The sequence below is a fragment of the Mytilus edulis genome, unplaced genomic scaffold (genome assembly GCF_963676685.1).
Source record: "Mytilus edulis unplaced genomic scaffold, xbMytEdul2.2 SCAFFOLD_1113, whole genome shotgun sequence".
In the NCBI taxonomy this organism is placed as follows: Eukaryota; Metazoa; Mollusca; class Bivalvia; order Mytilida; family Mytilidae; genus Mytilus; species Mytilus edulis.
Window position 1 is genome coordinate 3001 of NW_027267483.1, and position 24828 is coordinate 27828.

Here is a 24828-nt window from a genome sequence, read left to right on the forward strand (position 1 = left end):
GGTCCAGACTGGCTTTAATAAACTACTATTCCAAATAACCATGTGTTGTGTTGCATGTGGTTATTTTTGGTTAACCGTGACCAAAGGATATTAAGGTAAAGTGACTTTTTATTTGATACTCTTTATTTAATTTCTCAAAATGGCTAGACAAGATTTCAATGTAGGGTCTGTTTTTCACAATTTAAAAACACAAGTTCAAAGTTTCACTCAAAAGGTATTTAAAAAAGGCATTAATTCGATTGAAAGCTTTCATGGTTCAAAATCAGACAAATTAGGAATAGGTGTATCAGATGTGAGCACAATTGTTCATGATCAAGATGCTGATTAACTCATTAAAAAAAAAGTTTTATTAAATAAAGTTTTTTTTTAAGGGAAAATGTAGATATTGTTTTTTTTATGAATCAATGGTGAAAGTTTAATTTTTTAATTGATATTTTTTATGTATTCATTATCATAAGGGTGAAGGTACTTATAATAGGTATTTGATTGTTTTAGTCAATATAAAAGACTGGCAACTTTGTTAGGTATTTAATAGTATAAGTCAATACATAAGATTTGCGTACATATTGTAATGATATAATGAGAAGTTTTTATATGCTGTTTTTTAAAAGACAGAATAGATATTTAAATGAGAAAAGACAACACTTGAATATTAATATTTAAGAATTAAATAACAATAGGTAAAATTATTTTAAAGATGTTGGTTATATTTTAAAGTACTTAACTGCATGAATAATGATAATATTAAAATATTTAATATATCTTGATTTTGAATATAATAATTGAATTTTTTATTCATATTTGAGCTGTTTTCTGAAGAGACAATCTGTAATTCTAGAATATACGCGCCTATATACATTGGTATAAGAAATTTTCATAAGAACACTTTTGGCGACGGATTTAAGGGTATTTCTGCGATGTTATAATCATATGGTTGTTTAAATATGGTTGGCGCAGTTTGGTAAGTGCGTAAGCACATTTGTTTAGAGAAACAAAATATTCTATGGTATTTAGAATCCAAACCTTTATTTTCGCACAGTTATTGTGGTATTTTTAAAGAATGGCAGACATATCTTCAGAAAATAGCACATGAATGATAAAAATTGATATAAAATAGTGATTGAAATATAGTTTTATTTATAGAGTACACGTATCTATACGAAGGGTTAAAAATGAAAATGTTTTCATAATAAAACAATTTAGGTCTTAAAATATGGAAATAAGTATCATATGATTAATCGTTATAAACAATAACGCGATACATTTTCCGCAAATATTTTAATGTGATCCTGAATGAATTAAAAGAAAATTAGCAAACCAGGAAAAAATGAGAAAAAGAGGAGCATAAGGTCATATATAACTTCCGGTTTAAGTGATATGACAAATGATAATAGTGCTGATAGATATAATTTAGAAAGTAGCCAAGACATGCATGTTGATAAAATCAAAATACCGAAAGAAATATAAACGAAAATTCATAAGTCTGAAAGAAAGATCAATTAATGTTAAACTTTCTCTCAAACATTTCTTGCTATCTTTATAAAATGCACGACTAAAAACGCCGTAGACATATAGGCTTTGTGATGATTGTTTTTAAATAAATTTTAGTGTATATAAAATAATTTTGTTTTGATTAATCATTCTAATTCTCGCTTCAGATTGATCGCTGAAAAATTGTTGATTGTTTAGAAATCCTATTAATATCAGTAATCTCTGAATCACAGCTTTGTTTATGAAAAAGGAAGGAAAGTGTTGGTTGAATGTCAAACCTTATTTAAATATTTTTTCAATCCTAATACTAGAGACAAGTTAATATATAGCAGTTTATTTTTTTATTTGGGTTTAAATTTTTTGTTCTTATTTTTAATAGATAACATATCGATAATTTATTTGTTTAAATTTAATGCGTTAGAATTGAGTATGACTTTGAACTGTCGAATTTAGTAAATGCTTTAATTCATTTTGTTGCTATATTTATAAGTATTTTTTTATTAATATATTCTTAAGTTTAATAATAGGTGTTTAGCCAAGAGAATTTAATAATAAAGAGGTTCAAATAGTCACAAGGTACCTTGCTGGCGATCAAATGGTGTCAACTAATGTTGAGGGCGATCGTACTGCCTCCAGAGATGTTAAAATAGCTTCTGCACCATTACAAGAACCAGCCACTAAGAACCATTATCCAGTATTGGATATTGGCTTTGATCATTGGACACAACGCAGACGTCTAGATGTACATAAAACTATACGATCACATAACATATATTGGTAGAGGGAATCGTTCTACAACATCACAGGTAGATTTGCCTGTAATGTTTCAGCCGGTGATAACTGAGCAACCTAGTCAGGGACTCTGAATTAACAGAGTAGGTAAGCTAGGTCAGTTAGGAGTAAATCAACGACAGATGGTGGATCACATGCAGGTTGGATTTTCAACGACGGATGGTGGATCACATGCAGGTTGGAGTTTTCAACGATGGATGGTGGATCACATGCAGGTTAGAGTTTCGACGATGGATGGTGGATCACATACAGGTTGGAGTTTTCGACGATGGACGGTGGATCACATGCAGGTTGGAGTTTTCAACGATGGATGGTGGATCACATGCAGGTCGGAGTAATTGCAGTACTTCTAAAAGAGGGACGAAAGATACCAAAGGGACAGTCAAACTCATAAATCTAAAACAAACTGACAACGCCATGGGCTAAAAATAAAAAAGACAAACAGAAAAACAATAGTACACACGACACAACATAGAAAACTAAAGAATAAACAACACGAACCCCACCAAAAACTAGGGGTGATCTCAGGTGCTCCGGAAGGGTAAGCAGATCCTGCTCCACATGTGGCACCCGTCGTGTTGCTTAAGTGATTACAAATCCGGTAAATAGTCTAATTCGGTAGGTCATATTCATGAAAGGGAAGGGGATTGTAGTTACGACGTAAGGAACATATCCGATATCATTTGTGAAACGGTTATTCCATAACGGTCAACCAACTCGTGATGGCGTCCGTAAAATTTACGAAGGGATGATTTCAACTTCACCATTTGGAACTCTTGGTTTAATAGCTTCCTTGTGAGCAGCAAACCTCTATCAAGAAAATCATGATAGGAAATGCAAGCACGGGAATATCGTATCAATTGGGAGATATATACCCCGTATGCAGGTGCTGCTGGAATGTTGCTACTTAGAAATGGAAAGTTCACAATTGGAAAGCTGAAATCATCTCTTTTGTCGTAAAGTTTTGTTTTCAACCGACCCTCATTGTCAATGACGGGAATTGGCGTTGCAGATAAACAAATGGATTGTTGGAGTTGACAACGACGATCAAAGGAGCAGTTCACTGGAATCGGGGTTATGAAGACGGTCCGAAGTTGATGGTTGCGCCTTTTTCTAGAAATAAGAAGTTCCGATATTTGATGTTACGAACTTAGTTATTCACACAAGAATTGTATGAACTATACATTGCTGAACATTTAGATGTTGTTGAACTTTTGAAATGATTTTATTTATGAATATTTTTGTTGTTTTTAGGGAAATTTGCAAGCATTCATATTGTCACCGATTTTAACTGAAATATAAAATTATATTTCTTAAGAAAGGGAGGAATGTGACAATATGATGGGCTTAAAATACATATATAAATATATATAATATATAAATATATATATTTATATTTGTATTTATAAAATGTTTATTAAATTTAATAAAATAAATACATGGGAATATCTATTAAGAAAATGATGACCTTGTAAAAGGTTGTTCAATTGACCGCTGCATATATAACATATTTACATACAGACCAGGTGTTGACATGTAGCAATTAGTTAAAACACGGGAAATATGTGTATTGTTTGACCATTAATCTCCAGGTTGGTCAAAACATGTCAATTAGAGTCAACTTAATAGATATTCATCCCTGTATCTTTTGATTTAAGACTATAATGGTCAAATTAATAGAAATCTTGACACTGTTTATATTCTGTATATATACTTGTGTATTTTACTGTATAGAGGAGACCGTCCGTTATGGACACTGGTCCAGACCGGCTTTAATAAACTACTATTCCAAATAACCATGTGTTGTGTTACACAGATACTATGACTACAAACATTAAAGAGACCCATAAACCTCAAATTTTGGAAGAGACAACCATAGACACTGTAGCTACTATGACTGAAAAGACTGGTGAACCTCTAATTTTCTTAAAAACAACAAAGCAGGATGACAGTTCAAGTTTTAGACCATTTCAGAAATCTGAGATAAACACTTTCACATAAACAGAGAAAATATGTTGCATAATAATGATTGAAATAAAAAACTTACTTAAATTCTAATTAATTATATCTGATGCTGAGGGGGTTGGTGGTGGAGAGTAGCTTGGACTTTGTGGGGTATATCTCGCTTCTATGTGTACATCATCCCCAGTGCATTTACTCATGAACTGTTCAACCAAAGCTTTTCAAATGTTAATATGTTGTTACTGATGACAAAATGGAGGTCAAATTCAATAATGACGATTTTCACTTTTACCGTTCAGGAGTTATGGTTCTTGAGAGATTGAAACATGGTCTTTCCAGTCGTGTCCGTGCATTTACTCACGAACTGTTCACCCAAAGCTTTTCAAATTTTAATATGGTGTTACTGATGACAAAATGGAGGTCAAGTTCAATAATGTCGATTTTGACTTATACAGTTCAGGAGTTATGGTCCTTGAAAGATTGAAAAATTATTTCCATTCATTCTGTTGCATTTACTCATAAACTATTTAACCCAAGCTTTTCAAATTTTAATATGTTGAAACTTATGAAAAAATGGAGGTCAAATTTGATATTGATGATTTTCACTTTCACTGTTCATCACTTGTTGTTCTTGTGATATTGCCGGGACACAAATTAATGTTAATAAATCAGGTTTGCTGTCGTTGTGACAGCCTCTTGTTTTTATGCAGTTAAGCTGCATTATGCGAGCACCCTAGATTTGTGTTCTACCCAATAAATGCTGAAATACTTGCCATTGTTATTATCTAGCTCGCTACTATGTTATATATAACTAATTGAACACTTTTTTAATACTTTTTATTCTGGATTACAAAAAATATGACCAGAAAAACCTTAAATGATCGTCGATTTATCCAAAAGTTTTGAAGTTACACATAGGAAGTAGTGCTTATTAAGAATCCTTGTGTAGTTCATTATGACTTGTGCTTTTAGCTAAGATGTCAAGGAACAATTGTATGAAATATTTAATCGCCGAAAATCTCTTAAGACAAGTAGTTTAAATTTCCCAAATGGCAAAAGTCGTAGGGATATTGTTCGTCATTAATACGTAGTACAATTACGTCAGTAGTCTATTATATAATAAGTTCAACTGTTCATGCTGTTGGCGGCAATTTCAAATTAGAAAAAAGAAATTTTCGTAGCTTTTCAATTTGGAGGCAGGTGTGCAAATTAGCGGTGGTCCGAGGTCCGCGACCTTCCACTTTTGCAAGCGGAATTTCGACTAGGATAGTTGGTTTCTAGCTACGCCCGACGTAGTTACCTTCCACTTGAAAGAAAATAAGAAATTACTTTGCAAACCTTCCATGCAAGTCACCAAAGTCTCCAATTAAACGAGCTAAAAACTTATTTTTATCATTATTATTCATGACAGCGATGTTCATTTTGTTCAACCGCTAGCTTTATACAGAAAATCGCCAACAAATATTGTATAAATTCGAGTAAAATCGTATCTGATTGACAAAAACAACATTGGAAACACTTAACAATGGCGGCCGTGAAGACAAAATTTTACAATATCGGATCCGATTTCGGAAGCGGATAAGGATAATTCCGGGTTTGGCGATCAATTACAAAATAAATCAAAGCAGGTGAAAAAATAAATATATGCATGGTAAATGAATATAAACACTAGAATTGTAAACCAAAAGATATATGTAAAAGAAAGAAAAAGCAGAAAAATATTTTATACAGAAACTCAAAATTACTTTTTGACAAATTTTAATTTAAAAATCCAATACAAAGTGACAGCTGGGAACAGTATATCTAACAATATACATGTTCATGGTCACAGTTTAAATTTTCTTTATCAGTGATAAATGATGATAATGCATGTGAGATGCTTTTAAAGTGTAACATGTTATTGCAATTTCGAAGGGTTATTTGTTTTTTTTCAATTTTGAAGGGTCAATTAAAGTAGCTGAAAGTTTCTTTATTTTCACAAATAATGAACCTATATTACATGTATGTATACCTAAATGTAAGTAAATCATATGATATATAGGTGGCATTCTTTGGGCCACTCTACCCCTCCTGTTTGATAACTTTGAAACGGTCGAGATACCCACCCCTAAACCATATGAGGGGCAGATCCAGGATTTTAGGTTCGGAGGGGCACAAACTTAAATTTTCGCCGAGCAGAGCGAGGCTAAAAAAAATTTGAGGTAAAATTATCGGAATTTTCTTTATTAAGCTGAGAACAACCCATGCTTTGCAAATTTAAGGAGGGTTCAAGCCCGCTACACACCCCCCCCCCCCCCCTGAATCCGCCCATGCATATATTCAAGTATAGGACAATATAATAAATAAAATGAAATATAGGGGGAGTCCCTGGAGTTACCCCACCCCCTCCTGTTTGAGAACTTGGAAACGGTCAAGATCCACACCCCTTAACCATATATATTCATGTTTGTGACAATATGAAAAATAAAATGAAATATAGGAAGAGTCGCTGGGGTCACCCCACCCTTCCTGTTTTAGAATTTGAAAATGGTCCAGATCCCCACCCCTAAACCATATATATTCATGTATGGGACAATATAACAAATCCCAACCCCCCTCATATATGCATTGCTTTTGAAACCTTGATAACATATAAATTATTTGCCTTTTAAAATAAATAAATCATTTGATAAACATGAATGTACTATATATGAATGTTTAATGTTGAGGCAACATTGCCAGTTTTCATAATTACGGTTGCCTTGGTTTTTGGTTAACTGCCTTCAGCGCTTACAGCGCTTTGATTTTAAATACTTTTCAAGTTATTATATCCATTCCAGGTTTACTTTACGTGTATGTTTAAAGTCAAACATGTACTCTTAGAGTCAGCTTTGTAATATTTTAACCATAAATAAAAAAAGTAGTAATTAACATATGGTAATGCCTGTATAATATTTTATTTTATTATGCTTTTTTTTATTATGCTTTTGCATAAGGTAATGGCTGTATAATTTTTTTTTATTTTATTCTGAGGTTAATGTTTTAACTAAAAAGTTCCTTTCCATACAGAATAACTTTATTTATTTTTTGGTTCTTTTTTGTGTTTTTTTTTAACATTCAGCCACAGGGTTGTTATTGGATGTACAAATAAGTGTAATCTGGTATTATAACTTTATCTGAAGATAATCCTAATGGGGTTGGTTAAGCAGGATGAACAAAAATTGTTTTCAGGTGTATTAATTTTTTTGAATGGGGTGACGGGGGATTAAAATTTTTGCTTGGATGTAATCTTTCAGATAGCTTTATTAATGTTTTTTTCTTCTTTGAAGTAAATTATATTTGTTTTTCACGGTTATGATGTTTTATGTATAAGCTACTGGATTAGCTGAAATATTAGGTTATGTGTCATTGTTAGTTTTAACTCTATAGACTGAATATGCTTTTGTTCAAAAGGTGTGGTCCCATTGACTTTAATCAAAACATTCACATTTAGTATTGTTAATACTTTTTTTGACATCACTGTGTAATCCATTTCACATGATCTCAACCATATTAAAAATATTACTGCATGAAGGTGTCATTTTATAAGATAAACAGACATTTCCATAAACACCTCAGGGATTTTTTTAAGCATTTATTTGACCGGTAGTTCATTTTTTAAACATTATGTATACACTTATGATTTATTGTGATATCATTTCCATAATAACTGCAGGGATTTTTTTTAAACATTTGTTTTACCAATAGTTTATTGTGATTTTTAAACATTATGTATACATCGTTGTGAATAATTGTGATATCCATTATAACTGCAAAACTTTTTTTTAAGTATTTGTTTTACAAAATGCAGTTAACTGTCCAGTTTAACAGTGGTTAATTTGTCAAAAAATAATGATAAAAAAATGGTGTTAGTTCAAATAAGCTATGATTTTTTGCACACATTACAATGTTTTCCCATTTTAAAAACTTAAACTATAAATATACTACTTTGGAGAGAAAGACAAAAAAAAATAGTGCCTTGTATATATGTGAAATATGTTATTAAATTTGTTAAACTTGTATCATTTGATTTGTTTTAATTCATGCCTTCACACATTGAATTTAAGGACAAGTAAGAGTTGTCCTTCTGAGTAAGTAATTAAGTAAATTTTATTCAATGAACACTAAAGAGCTCTCTTAAGTCGGCTTCTTCCTATGGTGTATTGCTTTCTAAAGGTTGCAGGAAAGGTTGATTGCAAATGTGCTCTTATTGTAAATACATTTTTTTTTAAACCTGACCAGCTCATCTTCAAATTTATTAACCAGATCAGTAGTACTGTAATAGGCATACCAGCACAGAATTAGCAAGGATTAGCAAAAATGTAAGGAATGTGGTCACGTGGAATGTGGTCACGTGGAATCACGTGGAATGTGGTCACGAGGAATGTAGCAATATAATGTGGTCATGAGCTATGTAGCTAGCTTTGAATGTAAGGAATGTAGAAATAAAAAGAACGTCTTTTAATGAAATGTGATATTGTAGAAACTTCAAACACTCTAATATTTTAGTAATCAATAATCCTATTTAAAAATGAGTCTAAAATTTGTTTTTGGTGATTTGCTAACAATCGGAGATGTCGATATTATTGTACATCAAGTAAACTGCCTATGTGTAAAGCCACATGGGTTATCAAAGACAATTGCAATAAAATATCCCTGGGCAGATATATATTCCAAACGACGCGCTGAAGATCAGAAGACAGAGGAGAACCTGGTACTGTAAAACGTTTTCGATCCCCACATCAATTACACCCAGATGTTGCTTGTTTTTTAAGTCAGTGGGATTTCGGTGCTGCAGATAGGAATTTTAGAAATATTCCACCCTATAAAGATACTCGGGGAAACCGAATCATTTGGTTCAAACAGTGCTTAGAACAACTTAAAGAACTAAACGTTAAAACTGTTGGACTACCTGATCACATCGGTTGTGGATTGGGAGGAGGAGATTGGACAACATATTTCCAAATCATAGAAAATTTCGCCAAAGCAAACGACATAAACTTTATACTAGTTAGACAATCCTTTTTACAAAAATGGATATAGAAACAGACTCGTTATGCTCAAAAATGTTTTCATTTAATCCTGTACACCCAACGAAAATGTATTACATCGATAGGGAACAAACATTTGAGAATTGGCCAAGACAGATTGTGCAGAAACCACAACACTTGATTCAAAACGGATTCTTTTATACCGGGATTGGAGATCGAGTGACTTGTTTCTATTGCAACATAACCATAAAACAGTGGGAAGCATCCGATTGTGTAGAAACAGAACACCAAAAATGGGAACCAAATTGTTTATTTGCAAAAATGGTGACTAATAAAGTACCATTCTTCAATTATTTTTCGACGTAGACATTGCTTATAATTTTTTTTCTATGGAATTTTATCAAATATCAATCATAGGAACAACATACCTCAAATAGTTTTGGTATGAATTTCTTTGGAATGTTGAATTCTTCAATATAAAAGAGTATGATCACTTCTTTTCCCACTATAGACACATTTAACTTCAGAATGGATGTAGGTGAAAACAGCATTTGCTTCATGCTTAGTATTTATAACGTCAAGTTTGCTTCTAAACTGAGAGAAGACATTGTCGAACTATCAATAAAATATTGTTATGGTTGTGCTGTAGACCATCCCAGTCAGATACAACATACATGTTTAATGTGGAACGAGTTGGAACATTTGGAGATGCATTTTGAAGAGGCCTTATCTGACATCGACCACAAAGCAGTTCGCACAAAGTGGCAACAAGAAATGAAAAAAATTGAACAATCCGATTGGACAAGCAGTTACACTGTAGACATAAGTGAACATGCTAGGAATACATTTCTTAAACTACTCGACGATGTTGAATGGTGTAGGAAAAATTTACCAAAACCAGATAGACTTTACAAGGATGTACAGGACTTCTGTGCACTCTTTCAAAGGTTCTTTGCAGAGGAACACAACATATAAATCTCTGTTTTACACTTCAGCTCTGTAAAACCTGATAATGTTTAGACAAATTATGCATAACTCCGTTTTTCTGAAAACTATTTACCTAGTGGACCCAAATGAAAGAAAGACGTTAGTTCGATTTATGGAGGATGAACATATCCAAACTTTGTGTGCTATTGCTAAAAACATTTTACAAGGAAGAATAACAGTCAGCATTGCCAACCAGCAAAAGTTAAACCAATACAAGACTGTAATCCGATCAATAGCCAGCTCTAGAATTGATATGACAAGAAAAAGAAAAACGTTATTATCTTTTAATCATTTAATACCTCTTTTGATAAAACCTATTATATACATACTAGATGAGTGTTGATCTGTTTATTAAAAATCCATTATGCACAACTGTACATATATTCAATAAAAATTGTATCAACATGTATAAGTAGTTCATTCGTTTTTATTTTTTGTCATTTCACAGTTCACCATCAATCAATTATCACAATCATCCACATTATCAATATGGTGAAAAGGCAGGATTATAAGAGAGTAGACTCCGTTTTGAAAAAGATTTATTATGATTTATCCGCAGCAGGTGCATATCTTGGTCCTGACAAGCTGTATCAGGTTTTAAAAGCCAGAGGTGTTAAGAATGTTGGTAAACACTCCATCAGATCATGGTTGCAGAATCAAGATAATTACAGTTTGCAAAAGCCTGCACGGAAAACTTTTAAAAAGGCAAAAGTTGTGGTATCCGGAATTGATGATCAGTTCGATGCTGATTTGGCTGATTTATCCTCACTATCTAAAGAGAATGGAGATGTGAAACATCTTCTTTTTGTTATAGATATCTTCTCCAAATATCTTTGGGTGGAACCTCTGAAAAATAAAACAGCAAAAGAAGTTATAAGAGGTTTTCAAAGCATATTTAATCAAGGAAGAAAATGTAAAAAACTAAGAACTGACAATGGAACAGAATTTACTTCAAATATTACACGCAAATATTTGAAGACTGAAGATATTTATTTTTTCACCACACAAAACTCATCAACGAAGGCCAACATAGCTGAACGAGTTATTCAAACTATCAAGAACATGATGTTTCGCTATTTTACAAAACAAAGAACACATCGCTACATTGATGTGCTACCAGACATCATAAAAAGTTACAATGCAACGCCGCATAGAAGTTTAAATAATATAGCACCCAAGGATGTTAAATTGACCAACGAAGCCGATATATGGGCATACATGTATTTAAAACCAAGAAAAATGAAAAACAAGAATACAGTTACACCATACCATTATAAGCGCAATGATCTCGTAAGACTTTCGCATAAAAATATGATATTTGATCGATCATATGATGAACATTTTACTAGAGAAATTTTTAAAATTAGTCAGAGGATGAGAATGCAATCAATTTGTGTTTATGTGATTAAAGATTTTATGGATCAACCAGTTCGCGGCCATTTTTATGAGAGCGAGCTCCAGAGAGTAAACAAAGATGAAGATGCTTTATGGTTCATAGAAAAAAAATTAAAAAACGCAAACTAAAAGGTGAAGTTCAGTGGTTAGTAAAATTTGATGGATGGCCTGATAAATATAATCAGTGGATTCCAGAGAAAGATATCACTGACGCAGCGGAGGCGTAGCAGTTAAGATGAGTATCTATGTTGTTCTCAGTAGTGATGGGTCATCTCCATATTATCCAGACAATTCACCATATAAATTCAAATCACATTTAAATGCTCCTATTGTTTTAGATGGAACATGGAAAGTTGCTCTTTTAGAAGCTGAAATTCAATGTTCAAAGTCTATAGAGGATACTATATACATACATTCAAGTATTTGCCAGGATTCCATTGTAGAAGGTGAAAAAAAACCATTACTTCGAAGACTCATGTGCATTAGACCAGGTGATTGGACTTCAATTCTTGAGTCTCCCCATTACATTCCTGTAAATACAAAAGAGTTATTTGATATTGACATTTATATAACAAACAGATACGACTCACAAGCTTCATTCTTAAACCAACCCTCAACGTTGACACTTCATTTTAAATCGTTCCCGTTTTTCTAACATGGATAGAATGTATGTTCCCAACCCACAAAAATGGGTCAAGTATTATGAAAACATGGCTAAAGGTAACCATAACCCGTACATTAATCAAAGTGGGAGTGGCAAAAGGAAGCAAGTTGGCGGTTCACTCATTGGTGGCCAGGGAACTTTTATGATTCCAATAGAGAATGTTGATCATTTAGAAAATAAAAACTCGTCAAATCCATTGACAGTTCAATTGGTATCACCTGCACAACAGACAGTTGAACAAGCAAAAACCGAACTCCAGGTTTTGAAGAAGGCTATTAAACGAAAAGCTTCACCGCAACCTCTCAGTTTAACTAAAAAACGTCGAACGGTAAAGACCTCACGAGCTTTGCAAAAGAGAAAATCAAGATCTAAAACACTAAAGAAGACATTCACTCATAGAAGAATTAAAAAATCTTTTAAGAAGATAAGAAAGATAAAAAAATCAACAAAGAAGATACGAAAGATTAAGAAATCAAAGGGGAAAAAATTAACTACTAAAACATTTAAGGACATCTTCGAAAATAATTATGGCAGCATTTAATGTAGCGGACTTTCACGAAGCGCAACCTAGTGGGTTAAGTTTATTCAGCTTACCACCATACCAGTCAGCAGTAGAACGCATGTATTTTCAGGAAGTTCGTTCAAACTCCCAATTGACGGGAAATATTATAGATATGGAGATTACAGGAAAACATGGTATGGAATATGTAGACCTTAAACGATCAAAGCTTTATGTTAAGGCTAAACTTGTAAAAGGCGATGGCAGCAATTTAACTGAAAACGAATATGTAGGACCAATAAATTTGTTTCTGCAATCAATGTTTTCAAAAGTGGAAGTTGCAATGCAAGGCAAGCTAGTTTCATCTACAACTAACCATTATCCCTATAAAGCTATGATTCAGACATTATTGTCGTATGGTAGCGAATCAAAAACCTCCCAACTGACATCTCAATTCTGGATAAAAGACGTAGCAGGACACTTGGATGACAACGATGTTAATGGAGGATCTAATAGTTCCTCAATACCCGCGCCCGTTATTTTGCTCAATCAAAAACAGGCGACATGGAAGGACCTCTTTGCCATGATCTGTTTCACATGAATCGGTATATTTTGAATCAAGTTGCGATTAATGTAAGACTAACCAGAACAAGACCAGAATTTTGCCTCATGACGAACGAGGTAGCCCCAGATTTTAAAGTGATCATCGAAGACATCGTTTTGAAAGCTTGCAAAATACAAATCAACCCTGCAGTAATTTATGGTCATGCTGAAATACTTAAATCTGTGAATGCAAAGTACCCATTCATCAAAACAGAAGTGAAGCAAATCACTGTAGCAGCAGGGACAGTAAATTTTGCCCAAGACCAACTATTTCAAAACATTAGACCAAACAGAGTAGTGGTTGGATTTGTCAATGCTCTAGCCGCTGCTGGTGATTATACGAAAAATCCATTTAATTTCCAGCATTTTAATTTAAATCAAATCGGAGTATTTGTTGATAACATACCAGTATCTGGGAATTTAATGAGACTGAATTTTGATACTAGCAGTGGTCGTACCATTGTTCCAGCCTTCAATAGCATGTTTGAAGTAACGGATAAATGGGCATGTGATTCAGGTAACCAGTTAAACAGAAACGATTTCGCTGGAGGGTATGCACTGTATTGTTTTGAGATCGAGCCAAATTTTGGGGATGATGGGTCATATTTACACTTACTTAAACAAGGAAACGTTCGTTTAGAAGTTCAGTTCAGTTCAGCACTTCGGGACGCTATAAGCTGTATCGTATATGCTGAATATCCAGGATACTTTGAAATAAATGCAGCAAGAGATGTAATCTTGGAACGATGAACACCAACCAGTTGCAGTGTGCCATTAATTGCGATAGGGAAATGAAAAACAAAATAATGAAAGTGTGTGCAGCAGATGAAATACAACAAAAACTTCAAACACCACCCTTTGGATTTATCACAAATACTGACCCACATCAGCTTCCCGGAAGACATTGGGTTGCATGCTATGTTGATGAGAACAGTATTTTAGAAATATTTGATTCCTATGGAAACTCACCAGACACACTATCGCCATACATTACACAGTACGTGAACTTGTTTGAGAGAACGTTATTCAATCACAAGAGACTGCAGAGTTCAGAAACGAAAGTTTGTGGACAATATTGTTTATTCTACTTAATGTGTCGCTGTAGAAATTTTTCGCCAAAAGAAGTCTTTGACATTTTTAGCGATGATTTTCAAAGGAATGATCAATTTGTATATAATTTTATTGAACAAAGGTTTCACTGTTGCATGCACAACACTTCTGTTTGTAATCAAATATGTAAATGTATAAATAAACTATGATATACTCCATGCTTTTTAGTTGTTGTTGTTTTTGTCATAAATATGTCAGAATATCCATTTGTTTTCATTCTACAAAGTGATCACGACATGGATACATGGTGGGAAAAAGAAAGTTTATTGAAATTTGAATCTCCAACATCTATTTTCATAGCCGCCCCCAGCGGATCAGGAAAAACTGTTTTCACAAAGAACATTTTAAAACACGCTAATAGAATGTTTAAGAGTCCTATCTCTAAAATATTCTTTTGTTATTCTATGTGGCAAAAAATATACGATGAAATGGAAAATGAAATAGCAGACATTCAGTTTTACAAGGGTCTACCTACGATGGATATATTAAACGAATGGGGTGCTGTTGAGGGACATAAAATAATTGTTTTTGATGACCTCATGATGCAAGGAGTAGAATCAGAGGAATTGGTGCAACTCATGTGCGTTGGTAGTCACCATGCAAACATAACGATTATATTTCTAATTCAAAATATTTTTCAAAAAGGAAAATCAATGAGAACGGCATCTTTAAACTGTCATTATTTCATTCTATTTCAAAACAGAAGAGATATGCTACAAATACAAACTCTTGGTAGACAAATATTTCCCGGTAGAACAAAGTTTTTTATGGATGCTTACCAGAAATCAATTTCCAAATCCTATGGATATTTAGTTGTTGATATTAATCCTCACTCCGACAAATCTTATCAGTTGCGCACAGACATTCTTCCCGATCAGGACACAATTATCTACCAACCTGAAAATGAATAAATTGGAACGTCAATCATTCATACAATTTCTTTTGATTTGTTCTACAGAGCAAATAACATACATATTGAAAACTCTAACGACAAATCAGCTCCAAGTTATTTTAGAAATCTTATATAATGTGATAAAGGGTGTTTGTCCCATTTCAAAAAAGAATAAAACTGCATTGATGCAGCGAAAACGACTCATTCGAGAAGTACTACGTCCTGACCTAACATTAAATCAAAGACGACGTCAATTACAGAAATTAAAAAAAGAATTACCTATTTTCTTGGAGGCTTGCATACATTATGGCTCGCGAGTTAATGTTAGTTCCAAAACTAAAATATCAACAATTGATTAACAATGTAAAAACAAAGGATGAGACGTTAAATTACACACATTCTAAAAGAGAAGAGGATGGAAAAGATGATATACAAAATAAGATTCCATTGCACAAAAATGAAGAGTACACTGTGAATAAAAAAAGCGATGAATCATATGTGCGAATGAAACCGAAGACTTTTTTGAAATCGAAAAAGAATGAAGTGAAAAAGGAGTTCCGATCACAAAAAAAAAACATTTAAAAACAAAAGACAGTAACAAATTGAAATGGATTTCATTTAAGATTTGAATTGTTAATATATAGCTTGAACATTGATATTATCTGATTAAAAACAATAAATTTTTTTGTGTTATTGTTCTTTATCGTATTAATTGTTATTTCATTGTTTAAATGCAAACAAGAACAAAGACTACTAGCTGAAGTGACTTCTTTAAAACCATTTAAAAATGAACATTCCTTTTAAGATTGCATCAAATAAACTCACCAATCACACAAGTTATAAGAAAATTCCACGAAGTCAACTATAAAAGTTTAAAACCTCAAACAGCTACTCATTTTATGATGGATACATCGGTGCAAGCACATCATTTTTTTGAATGTCTCACACAAAAGTATCCACCTGGCAGTGAACCATTGGAATCTGAAATTAGAAATTTGAAAAGAAAATTGAATCATGAAGAATTCAGTGACTGTGATGAGGATGAACTGGTTAGAGAAGTTGAAAATGTTGAACAAACTCACAGTAAAAAGCTGAAATTGAAACATGAATGTGACATTTGTGGAAAAAATATTTCAACAAATTCACAACAAAATCCAACATATGAAAGCACATTGTATATCATTTAAATGTGACAAATGTGAAAAGTCATTTTCGCGCAAAAGTTATAGAAAGAAACACCAAAAAGGGTGTGAGGGAGGTGTTACAACAAAAACATCCTCCAAATTGAAATGTAAACACTGTGGAATAATATGTTACACTTATGATTTATTGTTTCAACATGTGATAAAAATGCATCCGTTGAATAATGAAGAAAACAATCAAACGTTGCAACAGGGGGGAAATGTCTCAACGATAACAAATGACTTAGCAAAGGAACCATTAAAAACTTCCGATGATGATCCCTCCAAAGTAGTTAAAAAGAGAAAACAATTGAAACGCATTCGAAAAGGTGCTTTAAATGATCTGGTGAACAAGATTGATATAATCCCAGAAGAAGCAGAGAAATATGATCTTTTGCATTTTTTTTCGAACATGAAATTGGAAGTTGAACAAGAATTAAATATGAGACGAAAAAAAGTTCATGACATTAAATGGTATTTGAATGTGAGGGTGGATATGGTGCGAAATATTGAGGATGGAACTAAAGAAAAAGCAACACCGCATTTTCGTAGTAAAACTTACACCTCCCTGGAAAATGATGATAATGATCACAACCTGAACGAAGCGTTTCAAAAAATGAATGGATCCTTGGAAGAATTTATACACAAAGGATCCAATTGGATTGTTAACAAAGTTCTAGGTCTGGAGGTTAATACTGTAAAATACTCACCGATTTCGGGATCCAGTTACATGAAATTACCTTCAAAGTTGTACTCCTCTCTTTCAATAATAAACATCAACAAGAGGCTCTCAAGAGCCTGAATCGCTCACCTGAATTTTTTTGGTTTAATCTCTCATCAATGATTATTTTGGCTTTTCAATTTATTTAAATGTTCTTTGAATCGTCCTATTTTCTTCAAAAGCAAAAAAAAATCATTTTCTCCTATGTTCTATTTTAGCCATAGGAGCTATGTTTCTTGACATACAAGGAAATGAAATATAAAATTTATACTAGATACTCTGAAACTCTGAAACTCATTTAGCCTAAGTTTGGCTGAAATTGATACAGCAGTTTCATAAGAGAAGATTTTTTAAAGTAAGTCAACATGATGAACAAATTGTGAAAAAAGTCTTTAAAGGGCAATAACTCCTAAAGAGGTCAATTGACAATTTTGGTCAAATTGACTTATTTGTAGATCTTACTTTGCTGATCATATTTGCTGTTTACAGTTTATCTTTATCTATAATAATATTCAAGATAATGACCAAAAACTGCAAAATTTCCTTAAAATTACCAATTAAGTGGCAGCAACCCAACAATTGGATGTTTGATTCATCTGAAAATTTCAGGGCTGATAGATATTGACCTAATGAACATTTTTTACTCCTTGTCAGATTTGCTCTTAATGCTTTCGTTTTTGAGATATAAGCCAAAAACTGCATTTGACCCCTATGTTCTATTTTAAGTAATGGCGGCCATGTTTTTTGACGGATCAAAAATCAAAGCACACACTTTGTGCAGGATAATCTAAGGAACAACCATGCTAAGTTTTAACCAAATCCATTCAGTAGTTTCAGAGGAGAAGATTTTTTAAAGTTAGCAAATATGATGAACAAATTGTGAAAAATTGTCATTAAAGGACAATAACCCCTTAAGGGGTCAATTGACAATTTGGTCATATTAACTTATTTGTAGATCTTACTTTGCTGATCTTTTTTGCTGTTTACAGTTTAGCTTTATCTATAATAATATTCAAGATAATGACCAAAAACTGCAAAATTTCCTTAAAATTACCAATTAAGTGGCAGCAAACCCAACAATGGTTTGTTTGATTCATCTGACAATTTCAGGGCTGATAGATCTTGACCTAATGAACATTTTTACTCCATGTCAGATTTGCTCTAAATGCTTTTGTTTTTGAGATATAAGCCAAAAACTGCATTTGACCCCTATGTTCTATTTTAAGTAACGTCAGCCATGTTTTTTGACGGATCAAAAATCAAAGCACACACTTTGTGCAGGATAATCTAAGGAACAATCATGCTAAGTTTTAACCAAATCCATTCAGTAGTTTCAGAGGAGAAGATTTTTTAAAGTTAGCAAATATGATGAACAAATTGTGAAAAATTGTCATTAAAGGACAATAACCCCTTAAGGGTCAATTGACAATTTTGGTCATATTAACTTATTTGTAGATCTTACTTTGCTGATCTTTTTTGCTGTTTACAGTTTATCTTTATCTATAATAATATTCAAGATAATGACCAAAAACTGCAAAATTTCCTTAAAATTACCAATTAAGTGGCAGCAACCCAACAATGGTTTGTTTGATTCATCTGAAAATTTCAGGGCTGATAGATCTTGACCTAATGAACATTTTTACCCCATGTCAGATTTGCTCTAAATGCTTTCGTTTTTGAGATATAAGCCAAAAACTGCATTTGACCCCTATGTTCTATTTTAAGTAACGGCGGCCATGTTTTTTGACGGATCAAAAATCGAAGCGCACATTTTGTGCAGGATATACTAAGGAACAATCATGTTAAGTTTCATTCAAATCCATTCAGTAGTTTCAGAGGAGAAGATGTTTGAAAAATTGTTAACGACGACAGACGACGACGACGACGACGACGACGACGACGTCGACGACGACGGACGCCAAGTGATGAGAAAAGCTCACATGGCCTTTTAGGCCAGGTGAGCTAAAAATGAAGATAGAAAATGTTTCTTGTGGAGTGTATTAGCTGCACTACATCCTGCAGAAAGGAATCCCGACCGTGTTTCTCATTACATGAAGTATGAGGATTCCCTGAATTTGACTGGAATCGACTTCCCTGTTTCTCTTTCCAAAGTGGAGAAATTTGAAAAACAAAATAACTTATCCATTAACGTGTTTGGATGGGAAGATGGGGTAATTTTCCCATTATACATGACTAAAATGTCAAATGGCTCTAATGAAATTGACTTGCTGTATTTGTCCAATGATGAAAACTCTCATTACTGTTGGATTAAAAATCTGAGTCGTTTCCTAGGACATACACATAATAAATCCCACACAAAACTGCACTACTGTCATCGATGTCTCCACGGATTTATACGTCAAGACCTGCTAGATGCTCATCGACCTTATTGTGAACGATTCGACTTTCAAAAAGTACAATACCCCAAAGAGGGTGAAGATGATATTTTAAAATTTAAGGATTACCACAAAACAATGAAAGTTCCGTTTGTCATATATGCCGATTTTGAGGCATTGGCATGTAAACTAGATACATGCTCACCCAGTCCAAATTCTGCTTCAACAACTCATCACACAAAATTTGAAGCATGCAGTTATGCATATCAGGTTGTTTGTACAAACGCGAATTATTCCAAAGCACCAGTCATCTATAGAGGGGAAAACGTCGTCGAACAATTTTTTGAGAGCATGTTTCAAGAGGAAGATTACATAGGAAATATATTAGCAGATGCTGAACCCTTAATCATGAGTACCAACACTGAAAATAAATTCAAAAATGCAACAAATTGTTATGTATGTGGTACATTGTTCTCGAAAACATCGGGTAAAGTGAGGGATCACTCGCATATTGGAGTGAGTGAGTTTGGTGTTAATATGAACTCCCCAAACTATAGTAATTTTAGAGGGGCTTCGTGTAATTCTTGCAATCTGAGTTTGAAAAATCCTTCATTTATTCCCATCTTTTTTCACAACTTTCGAGGATTTGATTCACATTTATTGATTGAAGCAGCAGGAAAGTTTAAAGACAAGAGAATCAAATGCATTCCCAACAACATGGAGAAATACATTTCCTTCTCAGTTGGAAATTTGAGATTCTTAGATTCCTATCAATTTATGTCTGAAAGTTTAGAACGCTTGGTAGAGAACTTAGCAATTGATGGGTTAACTCATTTCCATCACTTTCGAAAAGCGTTTCCATCTGAAGAGGTTGCAAAATTACTTTTGCGAAAAAATGTTTACTGCTATGATTATGTGACAATCCATGACAAATTTCAAGAAACTTCCCTACCGCCTAAAGAAGCTTTCTATAATCGTTTAAAGAGAGAAGACATTTCCGAGCAAGATTATCGCCACGCACTGAAGGTGTGGGATACATTCAGCATGTCAAATCTTGGAAGCTATCATGATTTGTACCTTTTGACTGATGTAGTGTTACTTACTGACGTATTTGAGCGATTTAGAAATATGACTACTGATTATTATGGATTAGATGCAAGTCATTTTTTTACAGCACCAGGGCTTGCATGGGAAGCAGCATTGAAAATGACGGGTGTAAATTTAGAATTGTTGACAAGTCCTGATATGTACAATTTTTTCGAGCTTGGCTGTAGAGGGGGGATAAGCATGATATCAAAACAATATGCAAGAGCCAACAACAAATATATAGATGGATATGATGATGCGAAACAAAATTCATATATAATGTATTATGATGCTAATAACCTCTATGGTTGGGCAATGTCACAACCTCTACCAACAGGGTTAATGTGTTGGCTAGATGAAGATGAAACTAAAAGTTTCAATTTGCAAAACATTTCGCCAGATGCAGATAAAGGGTACATGTTGGAGGTAGACCTGGAATATCCCCATGACTTACACGACTTGCATAACTCCTATCCACTAGCACCCTCACATAAAAATGTACAGGATAATGAACTTTCAAGCTATAGCAAATTTCTGTACCGAGATCTATATGGAGAACACAGAAAACGACCAAACACCACCAAATTGATACCAACACTAGAAAATAAGAAAAATTATATCACACATTACCGTAATTTACAACTGTATACAAACTTGGGAATGAAAATTACTAAAGTCCATAGAATATTGGAATTTCACCAGTCTCCTTGGTTGGCTACTTATATTCAATTCAACACAAGCAGAAGGCAGGAGGCAAGGAATGACTTTGAAAAAAATTTCTTCAAATTAATGTGTAATTCCGTCTTTGGAAAAACAATGGAGAACTTGCGAAATAGAGTAAACATAAAACTTGTAAACAACGAATCCAGCCTTAAAAAGTGTGTTTCCCGGCCTTCCTTTGAGAGATTTCAAATCTTCAATGAAGATTTGGTGGGTGTTGAGAACAAACACATTAATCTTTTACTAAACAAACCTGTTTATGTAGGAAGTGTCATTTTAGAACTTTCAAAAATCATCATGTATGATTTTCATTACAACGTTATGCAAGAGAAATATGGTGGGAACCTAAATCTTCTTTTCACTGATACGGATAGTCTGTGCTATGAAATATATACAGATGACGTATATGATGATATGAACAGTTTCTTGAACTACTTTGATACATCAAATTATCAACCAAGTGACCAATTGCATTCCACTATATACAAAAGAGTGCCCGAAAAATGAAAGATGAAATGGCTGGTAAATATTTCTTTTAAGTATCAAATTTTTATTTCTAGACTATTGCTATTATACAATAAATTCATATTAAACATTTCCTTAAACATTTGCAACTCCTTTGATTTCATATAAAAATTCTAAGAACAGTGTATTGTTTGTTACTATGTTATTAATATGAATGTTTTGGTAATTTTAGGAGTTCCAATCAAAGAATTTATAGGTTTGCGTCCAAAGATGTATAGTCTAATATATGACATTAAGAATGGTGGAGAGTTATTAGAAAAGGAAAAGCGGACTGCAAAGGGGGTTGCTAAATGTGCTATTGATAAACAAATACGACATATTAATTATAAACAATGCCTAGTTGATAACAAGATGACAATAAATGATATGGATTTAATACGAAGTGAAAATCATACTTTATACATTAATAATGTTCGAAAAGTTGGTTTATGTAACTTTGATGATAAAAGGTTTTGGAAAAACTCAATTAACAGTTATTCATATGGACATTTTAGAATACCAAATGTAAACAAATGTTGTTCGATCTATTGTTAAAACATTTATAAATAAAAAGTATATTGTCTATACGTCTTTTGTCGCCTATATTCTACATATAAAAACAACTATTTTCCCTCAAACTGCTGCAATTGTTGGAAAAAATCAAGAGGGTTAAATTTCCCTCTGTTGCAACAATCTGCCTCTTCGGTTTTGGTTCGTCCCCAACCGCGTCGTGCTGTCTTTTTCCCCCTGGTGTTACTATTGGCGTGGCAATGAAGGGTGGTGGTGGTGTTGGCGGGGTGAACATCTGTTCTTTTGGTTGTTGTTGTGGGTCCTTTAAAATTAAAAAAAAAAACATCACATCAGTTGTTAGAAAAAAAATAACTAAAAAGTTGAAGAGATGAAAAAAGAAGGACCTTCGAGCAGTACCACATTACACCTTAACAAAATACAAAACTTACCTCAAATTGTGAATGTAGCTGCTCCAACATATTTCGCATCGACGTCATCTCAATGAATTCATCCCACCCTAGGGAACACCTGCCTGGGTTGCGCGGATTATTGTTGTAATAGTTAACATAATAGAAACCGTTAACTTTTGTCAAAACAAGAGCCATGTTTCTACCAAACATGGTTCTCATCTCTAAATTCCCCTTCATGCTGTTCTTTTTGGCGAATGCGTATTGATCCATAGTTCTGTTGATTCAAATTGTTTTGGTAAAGTGTATCAAACACTGTCATATTTATACCCCTTCTTTGATTCACTAGTTGATTATAGTCATAGAAAAGAAGACCACCTTCTAGTGGTTCTAGACAAAGTGCTCGATGGGAAAAAAAAGATAAGTACGTTTTGTTAATTAATATGAGCTTAGCTGCTTCTGATTTTCACTTGATCTGGTTTTATTTTTAGAAAATACAATCAATTTGCGTGATGGGTTTGATTTTCCGATTGTACCGCCACTTGTAGGACAAAGTGTTCGATGAAAACCAAAAGATAATTTAGTTTTATCAATCAATTTGAGTTCAGATGATTTTGAGATTTTGAGAAATATAGTCGAGGTGTGTGACGAGTTTGCTTTCTTTGATTTTATCAATACTTGAGAGATGAAATGTTTGATGAAAACCAAAGATAAGTTAGTTTTATCAACCGAGTACATGTTAGATTCTTTCTTTTTCTGATTTCAAGACAAAGTGCTCAATGAAAACCAAAAAGATTGATCAATTCTATCAACCGAGTACATGTTAGATGCTTCTGATTATCAGTTAATCACGCTTTGAAATTTGAGAAAATATGATTGAGGTTTGCGATGCTCTTTTTTCAGATTTTATCAGTATGCTCAATGAATATCTATAATGATAGACATGCTCCTTATCAAAGTTTGGAGACATGTTTTCTCAATATCTAGTGTTCTAACTATTAAGACCTTCACAATTTATAGTGCATTGTGTTCCATTGTTTGTGGTGTTTTGTTAACCGCTCGGTGCAAACTAGTAAAACACAGAAGTCAAGGGCACAGTGTGTCCAACAACCCAATGATTCACTTAAATTTAGAAGTACACAAATGTTTTTCATCGTTGTTACATGAATTGATGGTATTTATAATATATCGGGTATAATTGAATAAATATCGTCAGTTTCAACACTTTATTTCCAATAAATAAATAATGTGGTAACAAACAGTGTTTGAATATACTGATCATAATTTCATCATATGTATTTTCAAAAAACTGTTCAAATACACTTTTCACGATGACTGTACCGTATTTTCTACCTAAAGTTTTTAAACGATAGTTTCACGATGACCACACTGTACATAATACAACAATTGTTCCCCTTTGAACAGTGATCACATTTTTACCGTATAGTGTATGGGAGCTAACTCTATCATCCTTATTATACAACCGTACAACCATTCGTCACCATTCGGTCGATTCCGTAGGATTGCCGATTGAATGGACTTACGTAAAACAATCCCACAATGCATTTCACCTGCGACTGTAACTTATGTAAGAAATATGGCTGCTTTTGTTGTGATCCGAATTTGCTTTTTGTTTATGTTCATGCTTGGTGGTGTTGAGAGTCGTTTTGATGTACGGGATTGTGAGAAGAAGTATAGTATTGATTTTGTGTTGGAGGAATACAGCTGCAAGTTTCAAGGAGATGGACTTTACACCTATGAGGGTGTAAAGGACAACATCATCAAGATAAAATTTGACAGGTTAACAGAGAAATCTTTTCTCTTCATTGATGGAGATGTTGGCGTTGTAGAAATTTTGGGAGGAGACATCAGCTGTCCATCAGTGAGATGTACCTCGAAGGAAACAGAAATTTGGATCAACACACTGAAATGTGTAAGATTTTTACAAAATTTGCACTC

The 24828-nt window shown here is 33.3% G+C and overlaps 2 protein-coding genes across 2 annotated transcripts; both read left to right on the forward strand.

The window, feature by feature from the left end:
• Window positions 1–13468: 13468 nt before the first annotated feature.
• Window positions 13469–14152, forward strand: LOC139505516 (uncharacterized protein F54H12.2-like). Its single transcript, XM_071295062.1, has one exon. It carries the CDS (start codon window positions 13469–13471, stop codon window positions 14150–14152), a length of 684 nt encoding a protein of 227 aa, XP_071151163.1.
• Window positions 14153–19357: 5205 nt separating this feature from the next.
• Window positions 19358–21955, forward strand: LOC139505517 (uncharacterized). Its single transcript, XM_071295063.1, has one exon. It carries the CDS (start codon window positions 19358–19360, stop codon window positions 21953–21955), a length of 2598 nt encoding a protein of 865 aa, XP_071151164.1.
• The last annotated feature ends 2873 nt before the right edge of the window (window positions 21956–24828 follow it).